At 55.9% G+C, this 21,298-nt stretch overlaps 4 protein-coding genes across 6 annotated transcripts in view; 2 read left to right on the top strand and 2 right to left on the bottom strand.

Moving 5' to 3' along the window:
* The window catches only part of SBSN (suprabasin), a 3,815-nt gene extending 3,122 nt beyond the window's left edge, over positions 1 to 693 (bottom strand). Inside the window, exon 1 of the mRNA XM_049621608.1 lies at positions 204 to 693. Within this exon, the coding sequence (XP_049477565.1) occupies positions 204 to 578 (375 nt within the window). The 5' untranslated portion in view covers positions 579 to 693. The remainder of the gene's footprint in view (positions 1 to 203) is intronic.
* A 4,316-nt stretch (positions 694 to 5,009) lies between these two features.
* On the top strand, positions 5,010 to 15,028 carry GAPDHS (glyceraldehyde-3-phosphate dehydrogenase, spermatogenic). The gene is made up of 11 exons (XM_049621606.1): positions 5,010 to 5,168; positions 7,930 to 8,098; positions 8,831 to 8,927; positions 9,110 to 9,216; positions 12,054 to 12,144; positions 12,230 to 12,348; positions 12,718 to 12,799; positions 13,108 to 13,259; positions 13,423 to 13,585; positions 14,651 to 14,748; positions 14,838 to 15,028. The coding sequence occupies exons 1-11, from the start codon at positions 5,102 to 5,104 to the stop codon at positions 14,908 to 14,910; spliced, it is 1,218 nt and encodes a 405-aa protein (XP_049477563.1). The 5' UTR covers positions 5,010 to 5,101; the 3' UTR covers positions 14,911 to 15,028.
* A 207-nt stretch (positions 15,029 to 15,235) lies between these two features.
* TMEM147 (transmembrane protein 147) lies at positions 15,236 to 16,987 on the top strand. The gene is made up of 7 exons (XM_049621607.1): positions 15,236 to 15,419; positions 15,488 to 15,557; positions 16,002 to 16,061; positions 16,147 to 16,283; positions 16,413 to 16,497; positions 16,584 to 16,705; positions 16,789 to 16,987. Exons 1-7 carry the CDS (start codon positions 15,343 to 15,345, stop codon positions 16,910 to 16,912), a joined length of 675 nt encoding a protein of 224 aa, XP_049477564.1. The 5' UTR covers positions 15,236 to 15,342; the 3' UTR covers positions 16,913 to 16,987.
* A 2,732-nt stretch (positions 16,988 to 19,719) lies between these two features.
* The window catches only part of ATP4A (ATPase H+/K+ transporting subunit alpha), a 94,644-nt gene continuing 93,065 nt past the window's right edge, over positions 19,720 to 21,298 (bottom strand). For all 3 annotated transcript variants that reach the window (XM_049621964.1, XM_049621962.1, XM_049621963.1), the window contains exons 20-23: positions 21,012 to 21,145; positions 20,549 to 20,650; positions 20,366 to 20,457; positions 19,720 to 20,132 (exon numbers count right to left, since the gene is read on the bottom strand). In XM_049621964.1, coding sequence (XP_049477921.1) covers positions 20,104 to 20,132; positions 20,366 to 20,457; positions 20,549 to 20,650; positions 21,012 to 21,145 — 357 coding nt within the window. In that variant the 3' untranslated portion in view covers positions 19,720 to 20,103. The remainder of the gene's footprint in view (positions 20,133 to 20,365; positions 20,458 to 20,548; positions 20,651 to 21,011; positions 21,146 to 21,298) is intronic.

The raw sequence follows: 21,298 nt of genomic DNA, 5'->3' as shown, positions 1-21,298 counted from the left end.
TGATGCATCCCCTGACCAAACTTCTCTGCCTCCTTCCCAGCCTGGTTAACCCCATGATGGGCCCCCTGGCCAAACCTCCCCGCCTCATTCCCAGCCTGCCCAGCAGTTTGGTGGACCCCCTGGCCAAACCTCCCTGCCTCGCTTCCCGCCTGGTTGACCCCATGATGGACCCCCTGAATCACTTTGTCTGCCTCCTTCCCAACCTGTCCAGCAGCGTTGTTGACCCCATGGACAAACTTCTCTGCTTCCTTTCCTGCTTGTCCGATGCCATTGTTGATCCCATGGGCTACCTTGTCCAAGCCGTTGTTGAGCCCCTGGACGCCCTTGTCCAGCTCCTTGCCAGCTTGGCTCCCCATGTGGCTAAGTCCATTAAAAACTTTCTCCACTTCCCTTCCAGCATGAGTGATTCCATTATTGATGCCTTCCAGGGCCTTGCCCACCTCTCTCTCTGCATTGCTCAGCCCTCGGTTGATTCCTTCAATGACCTTCTCAATGGGGTCATCACTGGCCGCCCATCCAGGAAGGGCCCCCCAGAGCAGTAGGAGGGAGCAGGAGCTGAGCAAACTGGCAAGGTGCATGTTGTTGGCAGGGTGGGGAGGATGCAGAGAGGAGCCAGAGAAGCAAAGCTGCTATTTATCCTCTACCTCCCTCCCTCTTCTCCACCCCTCATGACTCAATTACCCTGTGAGGCACTGACTTGGTCCCCAGTCAGGGAGGTATTTCCCAGAGAGCTCTGAGTTGAGCAATGAAGAGGAGGAGGCAGAGAGGGTGAGTCATGAATGGAGAACACTCACATGGCATCTTCGCCTCTTGCCCATTTCAGGCCCTCCACCCCAAAGCCCAGATGGCCTCCCTTCCAACCACCCCCTCTTTTCATTCCTCCCCCACCGTCCAGGTCTCCTCTCTCCCAACCCCACCTTCCAGCACCCCCATCCTCACGACCCAGGCCTGGCTCTTCACTCCTCTTGGGGGACGGAAGGATCGTCTCCCCAGTAGTGAGAGTCTGGGGCGATGGGAGGTGCAGTCAAGGGAAGGAGAGCACTCTTAGGGAGTTGAAGGAGTCATCAGACCTTGCTCTTACTGTTCCAGTAGATGCCCCCTGCCCTACACTTACCGCGTCCCAGCCCCATGGGTCTTCTCCCTGGTCCTCAGACACACCAGGTTTATTCCTGCCTCCATGGCCTTTGCACTTGCCGTCTTCCCTGTCTGCAATGCACAACTCAGATCTTCACATGGTGGGTTCTTCCTTATTCTGCTCTTGACTCAAATGTCGCCTTCTAAAAACAAAAAACGAAACAAAACAAAACAAAAACCTTCCCTGGTTGTCTCTCAGTTATATTGGATGATATCATCCTTTTGTTTTTATTTTTATAAGTATTTACCATGACCCAAAATTATCTTTTATATTGTCTGCATCACCTATCAGATTGTAAACTTCCAGAGGACAGGGCTTTTGTGTTGGTCACTGCTACATCCTCAATTTTTAGAACATTGCCTGGGGTTCAGTTAATATTTCCAGGCTAAACAAGTGGATGGATTAAAAGAAGCACTCCCCGAAAGTATGTGATGTAAGTACACATAGTATGCTTGCTAAGGGAGCCTGAGTCTCAGAGGGCGCTGGAGAGAGGGGTGCCTGGGTCCCCAGAGCAGCATAGGGCCCCTTGGGGAGGGTTACAGATTTTGGAGCCAGGACACATTCTCATAACAGAACCTTGGCTCCTGCTTCCTAGGCCTTGGGCAAGGGCAGAGGACTGATTGCCATGCATTGGGACAGGACGCAGTGTCTCCTGAAAAGCCGGTTGAGGCAGCCACGGGGAGGGGCCGAAGACCGGGGTAGCAAGAGAGTGTCAGCCAGAACCTGGGCTGGAGGCCAGGGGCTCATCCTTCCTTCCCTCCTCCCCCTGGGGCCTCCTCGGTCCCAGCCTAAAGCCCCAAGCGTTCACATGGTGGTAGGGGTTGGAGGGGAACAGCCGGGAGTCTAGCCTGGGCATGACAAAGGTCACCAGAAGGAAGGACAGGTGGTGGCCGGTCTGTCTGTGGCAGCATCGTTATCTGGGGCTAGTTTAGAGGCAGGCGGAGACCAGAAGAATGAGAGCCAGTGTGTGGGTAAGTTGGGTGCAGGGGTGAAAGAGATTTGGGTTTTGATGCCAAAGGGAGAGACAGAGAGGGGGTGGAGGTGGGATTCCCGGTGGGAAGGCTCACGGGAAGAAATGTACAGGGTGTGAGTGAGCGGGGGTGGCAGAGTTATGTGTGTGGGTGCCCAGGTGTGGTGAGAATCTGCACGTGTTGTCAGCTCTGTTCAAAGGCCCACCCCCCTTGGAGGACCCATGGTGCCACCTGGGGTCCTGACGCCCAGGCCCAGAGACCCAGGGGCTTCTGCCATTTCTAGGCACTCCTGTAGAGGGCGACAAAATCTGTCTCCCAGTTTCACGCTCCAGGGACAAAGCCAAATCCCTGGGCAAACTCAGGTGTGGCTCTTCTGCCCTTGTCCGGTGCCTAAATGAGGGAGTTTCCCGTGCCAGGAGATTGCAGGGTGGGGAGGGGCGGGTGGTGAACTTCAGAATCCTAATCCGCCCTGAGATTGAGAGGTGGGGTTTCTCCTTTTGAAATGCACTCCATCATATCCTTCCACCCCTCTCTCTGCCCATCCCACCATCTCCCAGCAGCCCCAGTGCTTCTCAGGCCCGTTCCCATTTGCCACTACTTGTTTCAGGACTTTGGCATCTGGCGCCATAAGAGACTGGCCTGGAGTCGTCCTTCCTTTGCTGTCCTCTGCTGGCTTTGGTCATGTGGCCCTGTTGCTTCTCTAAAGCAAGTCAAAGAGGTTTCTGTGGCCCAGCGTCACAGCAAACAGTCCCCGGGAGGGACCGGTGGGAGCACACACACACACGGTCTCAGAGAGCACATGCCCTGCCCAGGGCCTCCCCGCTCTGGTTAGGATCTGCAACCATTCCTATGGGCTGGCGAACACTTGTTCCTGAGGCTTTGGCAGATCTTTTTTTAATTATTCTTTTTTTTTTTTTAATGTTTATTTTTGAGAGAGAAAGAGAGAGAAAGAGAGAGAAACAGTGTGAGTGGGGGGAGGGGCAGAGAGAGAGAGGCAGACACAGAATCTGAAGCAGGCTCCAGGCTCTGAGCTGTCAGCACAGAGCCCGAAACAGGGCTTGAACTCACAAACCACGAGATCATGACCTGAGCCGAAGTCTGACACCTGACCAATTGAGCCACCCAGGCACCTCTGCTTTAGTAGATCTTGCCCATAAAGTCATCTGGATCTGGGTCAGCCTTTGGGAGGATAAATCTTAACTCTGTTTCTTCTTTTGTTATTGGCCGGCTCAGATTTGCCATTTCTTTTTACATCACTGTTGATCCTTTATATTTTCTTAATGTTTATATTTGAGAGAGAGAGGGAGAGAGAGAGAGAGAGCACGCGCGCGCACCAGGGAAGAGGCAGAGAGAGAGGAAGACACAGAATCCGAAGCAGGCTCCAGGCTCTGAGCTGTCAGGACAGAGCCCCACGCGGGGCTCGAACTTGTGAACCATGAGATCATGACCTGAACTGAAGTCGGTCGCTCAACGGACTGAGCCACCTAGGTGCCCCACCCCTTTATATTTTCTAAGAAAATTTTTAATTGCATCTAGCTTTCCACATCTGTCATTGTAAAGTTGTACAAAACTGGCCCCTCTTCAGTCCTGGTTTCATTTGGGTGATCTTCCACAGCCCCCATCATACATGTTAAGTTTGTCCCCCTTTTAATTAATACCTGTATTTTGGTCTTGAGTCATTGAAATTTCCCCATCTGTACACCCAATTTATTTTCAGTTCCCCTTCCCTGAAGCATCCAAACAGGAGAGCCTCACCTTCACCCTGTCCCGTGGCAGATGCTTGGCAAATGGAGTTCCCACGAAGGCTTGGGGAAGGAAGAGGTTATGGTGTCATTCTGCCTCTTCTGGCTTCCACACCTCTCTCTGAGATGGTGACTCCCTCTTGACCCAAACCCCCACACTCCCTAAATCTTGGTCACAGCTGTGTGTCAGCTAGCCCTGCAGGTGAAGGCCCTTGCCTGTGAGTCACAGATGTGCAAGCAAGCCCCCACCCCCAGTGCTTTAGAGGAAAGGAGCCATCTGTCCATCTGTCCCAGAAGCTGCTTTGCCCCAGGCACAGTTTTAGGTGGTGGAGGCCCCATGGTGAACGACAGGGGATACATTGAGCAAGTCAATGAATAACTAGATCATGACAAACTATGTGAAAAGCCACAAGAAGAATGGGATGCTGTGAGAGGATCTGACTTGGAGGTCGCTTAAATTTAAGATTGGGAGTCAGAAGAAATGTGAGGATATAGTATTTCTGTACTCACTCTGGTATTTATTGAGTGAGCACTGTAGGTGCCAAACCTTCCTCTAGTCAGTGGGATAGAAAAGTGAAGGTAGACAAGCATTCTGCCCTCCGAGAGTCTAGGGGGCAGAGACACCCGGCAAGAAAACGAATAAACAAGATGATTTTTAGGGAGAGACATTTGCTGTGAGAAAAATTAAAATGTAGGGAGTATAACGATGGAGTTTTGCACACTGGAACATCTAACTCAGGGAGCGAAGTCGGACAAAGCTTTCTGGGAGATAGGCGGGTTGAGGGGGTGAGGGCGATGGTCGGTAGTGATTGAGGCAGGACAGAACTTCAGATGGGAGTCAGGAGGGCCTCTCTTAAAGGGTGGCGCCGGAGGGAAACCAGGAGGCAGCTGAGCAAGGACACGGCTTTCCAGGCAAAAACAAACAAGCAAACCGCAGCTAGGCAGCTAACTAACCAGAGGAGGGTCAAGGAGCAGCACACAGCCAGTGTGCCCAGGGAGAGAGAGAGAGAGAGAGACCAGGGCTTTGGGGACCAGTGTAAAAAGTTGGATTCCATTCTAGACGTCAGTGGCGGGCGGCCTGGGGGCTGCGGTGCACGCGCGCGGACGTCACACGCTTCGCACCGCCGCCTCTGTGACGTCACAGGGCACTGTGACGTCACGACGAGACGCTCCGGCCCCACTAACTTGGGCGCCCCGCACCGCAGTAACGTCCCTGCAGCTCCCGGAGCGACCAGGCAATGAAACCTTAGGCCATGTCGAAACGCGACATCGTCCTCACCAACGTCACCGTTGTCCAGCTACTGCGACAGCCGTGCCCGGGTAAGGGAGGCAGCGGGGCGACCCCGGGGAACGGGAGAAAGGGCGGGCCGGAGCCCCCGCAGCCCCGAGCCCCCTGCGGCGCGCGTGCCAGCCGCCCAGTGTCCACGAGGGAGGGGGCAGGAGAAGGGGTGCGGCGCCGCTGGCCCGCAACTCTGCCACCGCGGAGCCGCTTCCCTCCGTCCCTACCCCCTGCGCAGCTGGCCGACTGGTTTCTATAGCGACGGCGGCGGGCCAGATAGCGGCCCCCATCGGCCGTGGCGCCGCCAGCGCGCGGTGGGAGCAAGGAAGCAGGGGCCGGGGACAGGGGCGGAGCCGCGTCTACGAGGGCGCATTTCTGAGAACCGCCGCAGGTTGCTGAAGAACCTCAGCCAGCCGGGTTTCACGTAGGAGGGACGCTCTTACCGCCCAGCGCGGAAAGGCCGCTTGGGGGCTGGTGGGCTTTGTCCTCCTCGGCCTGTGCACAGCGAGAGCCGCGCCAAGCACGTTACAGGCGTGCGCTCATTGGAACCTCACAAACACCTGGTGAGACCAGGGTGTTTATTGACCCCACTCAGAGCGGCAGGGAAGAGCGCGAGCCGCCTCCCTCGGTCTCTCAGCACCAGAATAGTAGCGCTGGGACTCGCAGTCCCCTGCTCCAAGCCATTGGGCAGCCAGCCCTACCGCACCCAGCCATAGGTGCACCCACACTCCAGCCGGATGAACCCAGGTCTTGCAGGGCAGGGCAACCGGCATTCCCCCGGCTGCTTCCGCTGTCTCCGTACTGACCGCGGCCGGGGTGCCAGGGCCGGAGGCGGTGGGAGGGACCCCCGAGGAGCTGCGCGGGGCAGATCCGCTGCTGCCCGCTGCGGACCTCCCGCCTGCTCGGCGCTCGCCCTGTGACCTCGGGCCTCGGTTTCCCCTCTGTGAGGCGGATTTATCGCTCCTGCCTCACAGCATTCAGCGAGCAGGTGGCCGCGAGAGCTCAGCACGGCACCTAGCCCATGGCAGCACCCAGGAAAGGGGAGCGTCATCTTAATTAGGAGAGCACGCGCCTGTTGCCTTTGTTTCACCTAGCAGGTGATGCTTCATCACTGAAGCTCCTTCAGGCTCTTCCTTCCTAGTGCAGGAGCTTCCCTCCAGCCCACGCACCCCACCCCTGGAGTGGAGGGGAGGGGAGAGAAAGCCTGGGGGCAGGTGGGAGAGGAGAGCCACCCGAGTTTTCTCCCGAAAGGCCGCCGAGTGGTCTCAGATTCCCACTCTTAGCCCAGATGAACGAATCTCCCTCTTTTGTGATAGCGGAAGCAGAACCCCCAGGAATGCAAACATCCTAGGTCACCAAAGCCACAGGGTCACTGCCACCAATAAACTCTTAATACCTTCATGAACTGGTATTGCCCCTGGAGACCCACAGTCCAGACTCAGACCACATGGACTGCGGCAGCCCGTAGAGGTCAGGGAGACCCACAGGCCAGCTGGCCCACGGCTCCTAGCCCCACCACCTCCCAGGTGCCTTTGATTCCGGCGCCAAGAGCAACACCCACCTTCCTCCTCCAGGGCCTCTCCAACCTCTTCTCTCTTCCTTTCCTCACAAGTACTCTTGGTAGCAACCTCTTCCCTCCGCTGAGGTCAGCACCTACTGGGCCTGGAGATCTGAGACTTCACAGCAGCCCCCAGGTAGAAGGTGCAGATGCAACACCAGGAAACAGGCCAGAGAGCTCATTCACTTGCTCAAGACCACGCAGGTGGCTGAGCAGGGGCTGACATTCAGGCCTGATTCCCAGCTAGAAACCCTCTGCCGGCCGGGCCCCCTGACTGCGGCCTCTACGTCTCCCCTCCTCTCCTCAAGCCCTTATCTGTAGCGCAGCTAGCACACCTCCAAACACAGGGGTTTTCAATTGCCGTATGGGAGTGGGAGCGTGTACGTTTGGAGAGGTGGAAGCTGGAGCGGGTTTCCATTCGTTTCGTGTTTTGATACACCTGTATTTCCTACTACTCTGAGCATAAGAATCACCTGGAGTGCTTTTAGAATCAGGAGTCCTTGGCTTCTGTGTAGACCTATTGAATCAGATTTCCCTAGGAAGAGGCCGACCGTGGGATTCTTATCATCAGAACAGCTTGGGGACCACGGGGTTGGCACAATTATCAGACAAGTTTGGGAAATAATCTTTGAAATATTAACGTATGTGGACTGTCTCCTAGACTCCATCATAAGCATCACATATATCATCTCATTTAATCACAGTGACTCTCTAAGAGTGTACTATTATTTTCATTTTACAGAGGAGGAAACTGAGGCATAGACAGTATCACTCCAAGTGATTGTTAAAAATACATGCATAATGAGTTACAATCTCTAGGGGAGAGGCCCTGGCATGCGTATCTTTTTTTTTTTTTTTTTAAGTTTATCTTCAGAGAGAGAGAGAGAGAGAGAGTGCATGTGAACAAGCGAGGGAGAGGCAGAAAGAGAGAGGGAGAGAATTCCAAGCAGGCTCTGCGCTGACAGCAACACAGAGCTCAAACTACAAACCATGAGATCATGACCTGGGCTGAAAACCAAGGCGTCTGACACTTAACCAACTGAGCCACCCAGGCGTCCCCAGGCGTTGGTATTTTAAGTAAGCCTACCCCCTGATCATTCTACGGATCGGGTGGGTTGGGGAAACAGTGGGCTAGGTGGTTGGCCACTAGGGGCCTGGAACCAGCAACAGGTTCTGGGTGGCAAAAAGGGTTCATTCTCTCCCACTATGGTGGCGCAGCTCATTGTCCCCACACTCCTCAACAGTGACCAGAGCACCACCCCCACCTGAGCCCAAGGTTGAGGCAGAGCCAGAGCCACAGCCCAAGCCCCAGCCTGAGCCAGAGCCTAAACCTGAGCCAGTCAAGGAGGAAGCCCCGCCTCCTGCCCCTAAGAAGGTCCCTGTGGTTCAGAAGCTGACCGTGGGCATCAATGGGTGAGTCAAGCCTGGCCCTAGCCGCTCCTGAAGGCTTAGGGCCCAGCCTTTCCTCTGGTTGCTGCCTGAGGCATCTCCCCATTTCTCACCACCAGTGCTCTCATTCTGCCCATCCTGGCTGGAGAAATACAGGGAGAAGGTACAGGGGTGCACCCTGAGAGGACTCACATTCTGGTGGGAATCAGGAACATGACAGTTTAGTGACGCATGACATGAACAGCATGGAAGTTGGGTACAGTAAGGCTGGAGAGAGTAGTGGTAGCCAGTTCTAAGGTTGGGGCAGCTCAGTGAGCTAACAGGCAGGAAGTCAGTGCATGAAGCACACTGGCACTGGGTGGGGAGCAAGCAAGGAAGAAAAGGAAGCAGGGAGCAGGGGAAAGCTGGTAGGGGCCTGGCAGGCCATGGTAAGCAGTCCAGATTTGGTTCTACTGATTAAGAGCCATGGAGGTTTTCCAGCCATGAGACATAATTTGACCTAAGCTCTACAAGATCCATCCAGCTACAAGATTAGGGATGATGGGACGGGCTGGATGGGTAGCAAAAGCAGTGAAGAGGCTGAAGAGGACATCTGGGCGAGAGAGGACAGTGGCTGCACTTTGCCTTCTCTCCCCAGACTGAGTCCCACCCAGTCCCCTAGAGTGCACCTCCTGTTATCCCCTTCTCTCCCGTCCCCTCCTCTGCCTGCTGGCGAGGACTCTGAGGACAACCCCCACAACCCTTGTCCCTGGACAGATTTGGACGCATCGGCCGCCTGGTGCTTCGCGCCTGCATGGAGAAGGGTGTTAAGGTGGTGGCAGTGAATGATCCATTCATTGACCCAGAATATATGGTGAGCAGCAGGCCGACGGCAGACCTGGGAAAGGTGGAACTGGAGTGGGGAGGGCGCTCGGGAGAGCTCGGTGGAAGGCTCCCAGATACCGTGTGGCTCCTTCACTGGGGTGGAGACACCCTCGGGATGCCAGCTCCTCCACCCTCGACACTCAAGACTGGGAGCCATCCTGTCTCCCACAGGTGTACATGTTTAAATATGACTCCACCCATGGCCAGTACAAGGGGAACGTGGAATTCAGGAATGGACAGCTGGTCGTAGACAACCAGGAGATCAACGTCTTCCAGTGGTAAGGGAAGCTGTGCGATGCATGCCTGCAGCAGATTAACGCAGGAGCTGTAGAGATGACCAGATGAGATTCCAGCCCCTTGTGTGGGGCCCGGAACCCCCCAAATTGTGTGTGCACGTGCCTCTGGGTACTGGGCTCGAGGGGTCTGAGAAGTCCCTGGCCCCTAAAATGGTGTAAAAACACTAGTTTAGAAAGGTGACCCACTCTTTTTATTAGCACACATTTACATGTTTTCTCACAGGCAGAGCAACTCAATGTTTAACACTCAACTTCTGATTCTCCTTCAACCCCCAAACCTACTCATCTCCCTTCCCAGGAAATGGCATCACCACCTAGCCAACCGCTTCCACTTGGTTCCTACAGAGCAGCCACAGAGGCCGTTTAAAAACATCACCTGGACGCGGTGACTCCCCTACTTAAATCTTCCAATGGCTTCCCATTCCCCCATGAATAAAATCCCAGCTCCTGATGGGGCCCCCAGGACTATTAGCTCCCCCCTGCCTTTCCATGTCATCCCAGCCAAGCCGGCCATCCACCTCTTGGGACCCTAAACGAGTATCTCTTACACCTGGGCAATGCTGACTCCTTAGTACCCATTTCACGTGGTTCACACTGACATCAGTACCCTTCCTGCCACTGAAAGATATGTTTAGAATCTGTAAATCAAAAGCAGTAATGTTAGATATTTAATATGCTTTCAAATATAAACACTTTCAAGATAACAAAAAATTTAAAAATTTATAAAGGGAAACCGCAACCGTACTTTATCTTTCTAATGTAAATTAGCAGCCACAACTGGCCCTGCTGCCGCTTGAGACAGCCGCAGCCACTCCCAGCACCTCGGTGTCTATGCGCGTGGGGCAGGAGGGCTGGTGACGAAGCACTCAGGGCTGGGTGCGAGCAGGATGAGCAGGACGGTGGGTGGAGGCGGGACTGGAGAGCCCCTGAGTATAAGCTGCCTGAGCCAAGTTTGGAATCTTAACCCCTAACACAATTCCGGCACAGCAGTCACTGCTCAGACATCCCGTGTCCTTTCCTTGCTCAGCCTGGCGCTCCTGCCACCTGGGGCACTCTCCCTGCCTTCCCCATCCCGTCTGTCCCCTCGGTGTGCGCCCAGCACTCAGGTGCTGCCTTCCTTGGTGACTCCAGCAGCTCTTCCCTGTCCGCCCGCTTTTGTCACTGCACTGCGGATGTTCTTCGGGCACTCGGCACCAGCCATGTGGTTTGTGTGTTTTACCCTCGCTTCACCCCTTCCTAGCTGGGTGACCTTGGGCAAGAGACTGAAATGTCCTAGCCTGTTTCCTACGGTATCTGCTGGGGATGATGATCATACCCACCACAGCAGCAGTGGGGAGTACGACCGAAGTTAACAGGTGTGGGGGGACATTGGGAAGGGTGTTTTCCCACAAAGCCACAGTCGTCTCGCAGGGAGGGCCCTCTTGCTCTGTGTCGCCATTACGGCTTTGGCACCGCAGACGCAGGCCCTAGCCCTGGGTAGACTCTACTTCCTTGAAGAAAGAATGGAATCCTCAAAACAGCCCTCTGGAGAGGAGGGCAGGGCCCGTGACAGCCTAGAAAAGGAGCTGGGGTCTCCGATGCCAATTCAGCAACGGCAGAGGAATACGAAGTGCTCCCCTCTCCACCGCAACTTGGAAGGCAGGAAAAACGGGGCAGCAGAGAAGAGCTAGTTGGGCCAGATGATGAAAAGTGCACCCTGACAGAACAGACGACCGGAGAGAACCATGTGTGGCGGTCCAGGGAGATGGGAAGCAGCTTGTTCGTTCGCTTGTTCCATTCTCACAGTGCATCCAGGGCCAGCCCGCCTGCCCTCTCAGCCGGCTCTGCCTGCTACTCTCCTCCCCTCTGCCCAGGTGCCGGCTCCTCTGAAAAATGCCAGTGACAGTGCCTACTCCTCAGGTCACCAGGGTCAAAGGAGTTCAATAAGGTAGAGCACTCAGAACACGGGTACGTGGCAGGCGTGTATAATGGTTAACAAAAAAACCCCAACACTGAAACCCTCTGCAGGGTGCAGGCTCAGTGGCACAGAGTGGTCTAGAAGACAAAACAGATGCTGACAAATAACCACAGAAGAAAATATCACTGTTGTGATAAACCCCGTGGAGAGAAAAAACCAGTATGCGGTTTATTCACTTATCGCTTGTTGGCTAAAGCCAAGTAGAAGACAGCAAACGCTAGGTGTCTGATGTTTCAAATACAAACATTGGCTATCAAGTGGAAATGTGAGCTTCTCAAACAGCAAACAGAATCTCCTTTACTTTCTAATGTAAACCACTAGTCACTGCAGGCCCCAGGGCCACCTCAGGCTTCAGTTCTCCCCTGGGATCCGTTCTCAGGGATGTAGAGTGTCTTCAGAGACTTGCCCAGCCTCTCGCACCGGGCTCTCGGTGGAGGACAAGGGACTAGGAGGGCTGTGGGGAGGTTACCAGGGCTGGGGACCGGAAGCGGCGGGGCAGGCCTCACCCTGCCGGGGTCCACATTTTGGGCAGCATATGTAGAATGGGCCTGACCTGGCTGGGAGCAGTCAGGGATGGCCCCCCTAGGCGCGTTGAGGTTTAAGTCAGGAAGGTGGCAGCTTGGACCCAGGCATAGCAGGCGGGGTAGAGTCAAGAAAAGAGGCCCGCAAGGCGGGGTTAGTGATGAAAGGCAAAACCAGCAGGATCAAATCCACTGGGATAGCTAGGTATGGGGTGGGGGGAAAAGACAGTTGCAGGCCAGGCAGGAAGGTGTCTGGTCAGCCTTTTGAACAGTGCAGGCCATGACTGTGAAGGCAAGGCCATGCAGCAAAAGACTGACTCCAGCGCTGCCACCCTCCACAGCAAGCAGCCCAGAGATATCCCCTGGAAGTCTGTTGGGAGCCCCTTTGTGGTGGAGTCCACGGGTGTGTACCTGTCGTTAGAGGAAACTTCGGTAAGTGGGGGACAGGTGCCTGGGGCTGGCTGGGGGGGGGGGGTGACATTTGAAGCACCTCCTGACATCTGTGCTCCTTCTCTAGAACCACATTGAGGCAGGTGCCGCGCGTGTGGTAATCTGCGCACCGTCACCAGACGCGCCCATGTTTGTCATGGGGGTAAACGAGACGAACTATAACCCTGGCTCCATGAAAATTGTCAGGTAACGGGCAGCAACATTCTGAAGCGTGTGGGTGGCACCCAGAGGACGTGCCAGCCTCACCCTCTTCACCCCTACTCCCAATAGCCCCCTGGTGCTTTCACATCTCCCTTCCCGAAGCCTTAACAACCTTCACATTAACATTACCCTAAGACTGTTAGAACGGCACGGCTCCTGGGGAACATGCTTGGGGAGCTTCTCCGGCCACACTTGTGGTGCCTCCTTCAGCCTGAAGGCACCCCCAGTGATCTCTCTCATCCCCATCCTGACTTTCACAAAACCAGGCCTGTGTGCATAAACTGAGAGGTGAGGGGGGTAGTGCTGGCTCTGGGCCTCACCTCACGGTGCCCTTGCACACCTGGGCCATTTCAGCAATGCATCCTGCACCACCAACTGCCTGGCCCCCCTTGCCAAGGTCATCCATGAGCGATTTGGGATCGTGGAAGGGCTGATGGTGAGTTGGAGAGGAGCTGGAGCAGGAGGGATGGCAGGGAAACTCTACACCTTCCTCCCAGGACTTGCTTAGTGTGTGGTGGTAAAAGGGAGAGACTTGTTTCGGGAGGAGGAGCCAGGTGGTAAAGTCTCTTAAACACTGTGCAACTTGCAGACAAGGCTGGACCCTGGCCTGCACGTGGCCCTCCTGTGGTCTCTGGTGGTGGCCACACCAGTCTCCACACCTGGGTTAGAACCTCCGGCCTGGGAAAAAGAGGCATGGGAGTTTAGGAGAAGGCCTCAACAACTCAGCCCTCTTCCTCTCCCAAGACCACAGTTCATTCCTACACTGCCACCCAGAAGACAGTGGACGGGCCATCAAAGAAGGCCTGGAGAGATGGACGGGGTGCCCACCAGAACATCATCCCAGCCTCCACAGGGGCTGCCAAGGCCGTGGGCAAAGTCATCCCATCCCTCAGCGGGTATGAGGGCAGAAAGTTACAACCAGGGTCAGGGGGTGCACCCAGGAGGACTGGACTGGCCCCCAATCTTTGAGGTGTCCACTGAGGGGAAAGCAGAGACAACGAGGGATGGACAGAAAAGTCCCTGGGTTCTGACTCCCACCCCTAATGTGGGATTCTCCAGGAAGCTGACGGGAATGGCGTTCCGGGTGCCAACCCCTGATGTATCTGTTGTGGACCTGACCTGCCGCCTGGCCCAGCCTACCTCATACAAGGCCATCAAAGATGCCATAAAAGCAGCAGCCAAGGGGCCCATGGCTGGCATCCTTGCCTACACCGAGGATGAGGTAGGGGCTGAGGAGGGCGACCCTGGGAGGAGCCCTCTGAGGAGGAAATGTGATTGTCCACTTGCCAAAGAGCTGCTCACAATGTATCAAGATAGGGACTGCAGGGCTGGGAAGGTCTGCTGTCCCGGCCTCAGGGTCTTTGCACTTGCTATTCCTGTGGTCTGGATAGCTCTTCTTCCAGGTGGCCACATAGTCTGCCCTCACCTCCGAGTCTCTATGTCAATTTCTGTCCTCAATAAGATAATCTCTTTCTGGCCCTTTCCCTTACCTGAAATTTCATTTCATAGTCACTATTGGCACTGCTAGCACGTGCACAAGAAAGCACGGACTTTGGGACTATCTTTTTACCTCCATGGCCCCAGCCATCTTCCCGGGAACTGGCACACAGCAGGTGCTCGATACATGCTTAGTGAACAAGACAATGGCTCCCATTTTTCAACGCTTACTTGGGACAGGCCATGGCCCGGTGGCCTCCCTGTGAAGAAAGGATGTCACCATCCCTTTACTCCCGTCATGCCATCTCTGTACACCCACCTTTGGTGCTGCCTCTGTGCTTTAGTTCCTATAGGTCCACTCTCACACAGCCACCGGGATCTCGTTTTAAGCAAATCAGATCACATCCCCCCAACTGCTGAACACCTTCCTCTGTGGCCTTAACACCACACAAGGCCCAAGGCCTCAGGGCCTCTGTGTTGTAGCTCCTTCCACCTCAGGCACTGCTGAGGGCCTGAGTTGACCAGATGCTCCTAGACATCCAGACCCAGCCTGACCACCTCCCCTCAGAGAGGGCCTGCGTGCCGGCCCGCTCTGAGTGCCCGCATCGTTACCAGGAAGTCATGTTTACTGGTGCAACATGAGGGTGTTCGCCTTCTTAGTCCTTTGGCCACCCCCAGCAGGCAAAGCCCCGGTATGCCTTCCTCATACCATCCCCAGAACCCGGACACAGCAGGGCTCCACCAGATATTGCAAACGAATGGATGGCCAATGTGCCTAAGAGTCGGAGCCTGGGCTCCTGGAGGTCCTTGCTCGGCGACCCACACTTTATCTTGAAATTCGAACGCCCAGGTTGTCTCCACGGACTTTGTGAGCAATACCCACTCGTCCATCTTCGATGCCAACGCCGGCATCGCGCTCAACGACAATTTCGTGAAGCTCATTTCCTGGTGAGGGGGAAGGAGTCCGAGAGATTGGGGGCGGGGGGAGAGCGGGAGTGGTCGAGAGGAATCCCCTGACCCGCCTCCTCCCTCCCCAGGTACGACAACGAATACGGCTACAGTCACCGGGTGGTGGACCTGCTCCTCTACATGTTCAGCCGAGACGGGTGAAGCAAGACGACCCCTCTTCTGTTCCCCTGGGCTCCGGGGCCGGAACCCGTACCTCCCGTTGCCGCCTCCCCCGAAGAAGGAAGACGCCCAGTTGTGAAATAAAAACGCAGAGTGCTCACTGTCGCGCCCGTGTCTCTGCGCCGGTCACTACGGGGTCACGGCGCGCCCCGCACTCAAACGCGCTCCGCCGGTGCCCGCGGGGGGGGGGACCACACGTCGCCGCCCCACCTGGCTCCGCGCCGGCGCACTGGGGCCGCGCAGGCTCCCGGCGCCGGCCGCGGGCCGTGACGTCAGCGCGCCGGCGCCGGCCCGGCCTCGCTCCCAGAAGGCCGCGCGGGTCGCGGCGGAGGCAGGTGGGCGCCAGCCCCGCGCTCGGGCGCCAGGCCGGCCGAGGAAGAGACCCGCGCCCCGCGGGCCCCGGCGGCCGGCGCCATGACCCTGTTCCACTTTGGGAACTGCTTCGCCCTGGCCTACTTCCCCTACTTCATCACGTACAAGTGCAGCGGCCTGTGAGTGCGGGGCAGCCGCGGGCGGGAGGGCGGGGGCCCGGGCCGAGCCTGACCGCCCGCTCCTGCAGGTCCGAGTACAACGCCTTCTGGAAGTGCGTGCAGGCTGGGGTCACCTACCTATTCGTGCAGCTGTGCAAGGTGAGGGCCCCCGGGGCCCCCTGAGAATACCCTGGAAAAAATGGGCTCTGGAAGGGGCGAAACTTGGGGCGAGGTCTCCAAACAACTTTTGTATAGCAGTTTAGTAAAATTGAGAAAACTCAGTTGTGTGGTGGAGTGTTTCGTACTTGCAGGAGCCGCGAACTAACCCCAAGGTCCACACAGTGCTGCTGACACTGCCGGGGTAGCTATAGCTAGCTCCGGCACCTCCTTGCCTAACCCGATCCCCTGTGACCACCACGGAACCCAAACTTCGGACCCCTACCCCCTTGTCTCCCCTGATCCTGTCATCTTGCCCGCCTCTTGCTCCCTTTCCACAAGGGTCCCTGAACCCCCAGAGCTCTACCCTCCACACCCACGCTAATTTCCTGCATATCCCACTTGGGTTATTCCCCTCACCTTGCAGTGATCTTTCTGTTTTCTCAGATGCTGTTCCTGGCCACTTTTTTTCCCACCTGGGAAGGCGGCATCTATGACTTCATTGGGGTGAGTGGGACAACGGAGGGGGCAGGAGTGTAGGAGTGGGGCCCCCTGGCACCTGTGCTCACTCAAGCCTCAACCTGACCCACAGGAGTTCATGAAGGCCAGCGTGGATGTGGCAGACCTGATAGGCCTAAACCTTGTCATGTCCCGGAATGCAGGCAAGGGGGAGTACAAGATCATGGTTGCTGCCCTGGGCTGGGCCACCGCCGAGCTCATTATGTCCCGGTGTGTGCAGCAGCCTGGAGCCCAGATTCCTAAGAAAGGATACCTGGGTTCTAAGGAGGTGCTGGAGGGTGGGGGCTCAGACTCTGGGTGCTGAGGGTGCTGGAGAATCCCTCCCTTTGCCTTCCTCAGCTGCATCCCCCTCTGGGTTGGAGCCCGGGGCATTGAGTTTGACTGGAAGTACATCCAGATGAGCATCGACTCCAACATCAGTCTGGTACGGAGTCCTGTTCTCCCACACACCTTTTTGCTGGTGGCTGTACTCTTCCCAAAACCTGGTCCTGACTTCCCACCTCCCTGCAGGTCCATTACATCGTTGCATCTGCCCAGGTCTGGATGATAACACGCTACGACCTATACCACACTTTTCGGCCAGCAGTCCTCCTACTGATGTTCCTTAGCGTCTACAAGGCCTTTGTCATGGAGTGAGCTGGGTGGGGTTTGATGTTGGGTCCAAATGGGGGTGGGTTATCTATTCTCCTTTCCTCATTGTGATGTTTCCTTACAGGACCTTCGTCCACCTTTGTTCCCTGGGCAGCTGGACAGCACTGCTGGCCCGAGCAGTGGTGACAGGGCTGCTGGCCCTCAGCACCCTCGCCCTCTATGTCGCTGTTGTCAACGTGCACTCCTAGGCTTGATGTCTCAGACATTCACATACCGTTTCCCTGCCTCCAGGTTTCTGTGAAGTAAACAGTATTTGGAAAGTTGTTTCTGCCTCCATCTTTCTCTCTCTCTCGCTCTCTCTCTTTGGAACTATCTACCAATACCATATTCACTGGGTTCTAGAGGCCCTTGTTCTGGCTTTGAAGCCAGGTAGGCTAGGAAACTGGCCAACACTGGTTTGTCCTGTGTTCTGCAGCAGTTCCCCGGCTCTTCCTTTTTCCAGGATAGACTGGGGGCTTGGAATAGATAATCTTTGAGCAGTGGCAGGGAACAGGTGATAGAAGGGAGCTAGAATCGAAGAATATATTTCTCAGAGGCTTTTCCTCACAGCCTGGGCCCTTCCCTGGCTGCTTACCTCCTAGACTCTCAGCCCTAATCTCCCCTTCCAATCCACCCTTCATATGGAGGCGAAGGGGATGTATCTGAAATCCCAGTTTTATTAGTGCATCCTCCTTGCTTACAACCTTCTGGGATTCCCCATTGCATACTGAACAGTCCAACCACCTGAATTCTGGGTTTGGCCCTTGGGTGGCAGACTTTTATGAGCTCTGGGGTGCTTTGGTTCAGTTCTGTAGCCCTCAGATCAAATCCTGGCTGGAGTCTTCTTAGTATGGAGTACAGAGACTGCTGCAGCCAACTAGCACAGCAGCTGAGCCCAACTTGGGCATCGTCCTGGATGCTGCCCTCCCTACCTCTGGTTTCACAAATTCTTTGGGAACTTCTCAGGTGTAGTCGGAGACCAGCCTCATTATTCAGAGGGCAGAGAAGAAAGAGGCAGCCACTCCAGTTGGTCGGTGGCAAGTTTAATAACAGAACTTAAACATACAAGGCTTATCTGGTGGCTGCAGGATGACTGGATCTCTGCACCCACCTGCCAAATCCCAAAAGTTTATATATAGAGGTTTTAACTGGATTCAGTCACATATTATCTAATACCACATCAGTGTCAAGGCTATATCCTTGGGGTAGCATGTGGGGTGGGGTGGTGGAAGAGAATGCACATTTCAAGGACTGTGGGGGGTGAGAAGACTCCCAGCTCACAGGTCAACCGGTCAAGTTCACGTGCTCTCCATTTCCCCCAGCACCACCCCAGGCCTTCCCTGTTCTAGTGGCCAGCCGCCTGCCCATCCCAGAGGGGATGTGTCAGAAGCAAGGCTTTAATGTCATGTTTGTGTTCCACCTTGATGCAAATCCTGCCCGCCCAGGAAGGTGCTCCTCAGCGCTGGTATTACCACAGGGATCTCCCAAGGCCTAGGATAGGGTAAGTGCCCCCTAGGCAGTCTCTTCCCTCCAGGCTGTCAAGGTCCTGCCGTAATGTTGCTTAACCCCGGGCTTAGGAAAGCACTAAGCACAGCTGTGCTAGGAGTCTTGATGTGTTCAGAGGGAGCATTTACCCTCAGGTGGGGAAACCACCACCTAGCCCTGCCACCTCTTCATTGTCCCTAGTCTAGACTGTCCACAGGTGTCTTGGAGGGGTGGGGAGTGACTGATTGGTCACAGAGTATATGGGCACTCCTAGCCCAGCTGGGTAGATCTTTGACAGCATCTCTCTCCCACACCTCCATCCCATGCCCCACCTAGCCTTTGACATGTATGGGGACGAGTGAAAGTTGCAGAAATGACTATTCAACAACTATTTGCTGAGCAGAGACTCTGATCCAGGGCCACTGTAGGTGGCCAACTATCTGTGGATAATCCCAGCTTTTATGGGGCTCAGGGAGACCAGAACGGTTGGGCTGAAATGGAGGGAGCACAGGCTAGATCAGGGCGGTGCTGGGGGGCCCAACCTGGGGGACAGGATGGGTTCCCTGGAAGAGAGATGTGAGCTGAGAACTGAAGGATGAGCGAATGGGGCAAGGGGAAGAAAGCAGGTGGCAAAGCCTGTGCAAAGGCCTTGAGGTCAGAGAGCAGGCCTGGCTTTCCAGTGAAACGAGAATTGATTGGAATAAGATCGAGGCGGCTTGTGAGGCTGGAAGCCAGCAGGGACAGGGAGGAACCATAGAGAATTCTAGGCCAGGGAAGGGCAGGGAGTCCAGGGCTCACTGATGGGATGTGTTTGTAGGATCGCTGGGCCATGTGGAGTGGGAGAACCAGAGACAGATGTGGAAGCCACTGCAGATAGAACAGGCCATGGGGGCAGCGGAGTGGGGGCTGTGGTGAGGAGGAGAAGCCTGGGGTCCTGCCAGAGAGACTCCTACTAAAGAACCAGGAAGAGAGGTGAGGAAGGGGACGGGGTGGAGGGGCGGATGTCAAGGCAGTGTCGAGCAGTTGGAGAGTGAACTTTTCAGGGGAGAGGCATGTGAGGACGGGACCTGTGACTTTAGCCTCCAGAGTCAGTCCCACTGCAGCAGCAGAGGAATGAGCAAGTGGAACCAGAGTGGAGACCCCTGTGAAGGGAGAGGCGGGTGTGGAACGGTGCTGCTTGAGGTGGAAAAGATGTTGACACATTCTGTCAAGGTGCCGAGGGGAGAATGAGAATGGAGGCTGAGGAGAGAGACCAGAGGTGGTGTCTAGACTAGTGGAGGGGCAAAGGCATCACTCCTGAGGGTGCCTGTCTGTGGTCATGTCCAGCTCGCCTGTAAATGCTGTCACTCTAGACAAAGGAATGGGAATTCATTTCCCCCAGGAATGTTTAGTGACTACCTACTACACACTAGGCTGTGTCCTAGGAACTGGAGATACAGACCTGAACAAATAAATAGCTGCTGAGTTATAGGCTTGTGGGAGGTCAAAGGGGATCATGAAAAACACTTAAGACAGTGCCCAGCACAAAATAAAAGCATAGTCAATGTGAGCTGGTTTATTACTATCACGCAGCACAAGTGTGTTGGAAGAAGAGCCCCAGGCAGCCCTCTTGCCAGCCTGGCGTGCTAAGGACGGCCCCACTTCACAGGAGCCGCAAGTTCCCACTCCCTCCTGAAGCCCCCACCCCCTCAGAGGACTGGGCCCAAGGACTGCTCTGCCACGGGGGGAAGCTCTCCGCGGATGGGGAAGGGGAGTGGGGATGTCCCGCAAAGTTGGGGTGCCATGGGCTGCGAGAGCAGACACAGGTGGTGCTAGGGCTCTTGATTGCTTGATGTTCCGGTGGCTGCCCAAAGGGTCCCGTGTCCCCCACCTCTGCTGTGGGGGATGCGAGGATGGCCTGAAGGCCGCGGTCCCTCTAATAGTAGAGCTCCTGATCCCACCAGCCTGGGAGAGAGAGAAAAGAAAACAGGGAGGTGCTCAGAGGTATGGATCAGTGGAGGTTTGATACGGAGGGTCAAGCTTTGCTCAGTGGCGGTATCGTAGCCAGTAAGGTTTATCCAAGGCGTGATTATTGCTGATTGATACGGAGGGTCAAGGGTTTGGAGGTCAAAGATCAGAGCAGCTGTTGTGAGAATGTTCCAGCCCCCCACCCCCTGGCCCCCAGTCTCCACACTCACTCCCTGGGCAACAGCGAACTCCAAGTTTCCGGATCTCATCATAGACGAAGATGAGGAGGCCAAAGGGCATGGGGACCAGCCACCACTGGTACCTGAAGGCACAGGTGGGATGGCGAGGTGAAGGCTACCCTCAAGTCTGTGTCCCTGTGCCCATCCCTCCACTCACAGCTCACAGCCCCTCACCGAATGGGCATGAAGTTGAAGATGTTGGGCATTCCGGGGCAGTAGCACAGGAAGCAGCCGATGCAGACCTGGAACACGATGGCAATCACCAGGATCCTGTTCCTGCGGGTGGGCGGGAGGGGACGGGCTCAGAATGGCGGGTTCAGAACAAAGGCCATGGGGAGCTGGGGACCAGACGGAAAGCAGGGCACTGCAGGGTCAAAGGACGTCAGCTGGAGATGTTCCAACAGTGGACGCTGGCCCTGTCCCATCTCCCCTTTGGCTGAGGAAAGCAGAGGGGCCGGGTGAGAGGCAGGTGGTGGGAGCCAGCTATAGGTAAGGAATGGTAGCACCTGGCACCCGCACATGCGCAAATTGGTGCTGGCGTCTGCTGGCTGCAGTGAGCCCTAGTCAGGATCTGATGGGAGCTGGAGCCAGGGCTCGGAGGGTAGGGCGGGGCAGGGGCGCGGCCGGCCGGGGACACCTGAAGAAGCCCTGCTGGAAGGCAGAGAGGCGGCGTGTCTTGCGGATGAGGACATCAGCGATCTGGCACATCTCGATGCTGATGAAGAACACGGTGTAGCAGGTGTACTGCTGGTACAGGCGCTGCCCGAACGTCTGTGGGCCAGAGGGGAGCAAAAGCATCCTGAGCCCAGATGGAGAGGCTCTGCAGTCAGCCAGGCAGTCAGGGCCTGGGACCGTGAACCCCTGACTGCTCTTTCCCTTACGTCAGAGGCTGGAGCGGGGGAGAGGACGGATCCCGATCTGCCA

The sequence above is a fragment of the Panthera uncia genome (assembly GCF_023721935.1).
Source record: "Panthera uncia isolate 11264 chromosome E2 unlocalized genomic scaffold, Puncia_PCG_1.0 HiC_scaffold_19, whole genome shotgun sequence".
Lineage (NCBI taxonomy): Eukaryota > Metazoa > Chordata > Mammalia > Carnivora > Felidae > Panthera > Panthera uncia.
The sequence above is the reverse complement of the archived record's forward strand: the minus strand, read 5'-3'. Positions and strand labels throughout refer to the sequence as shown.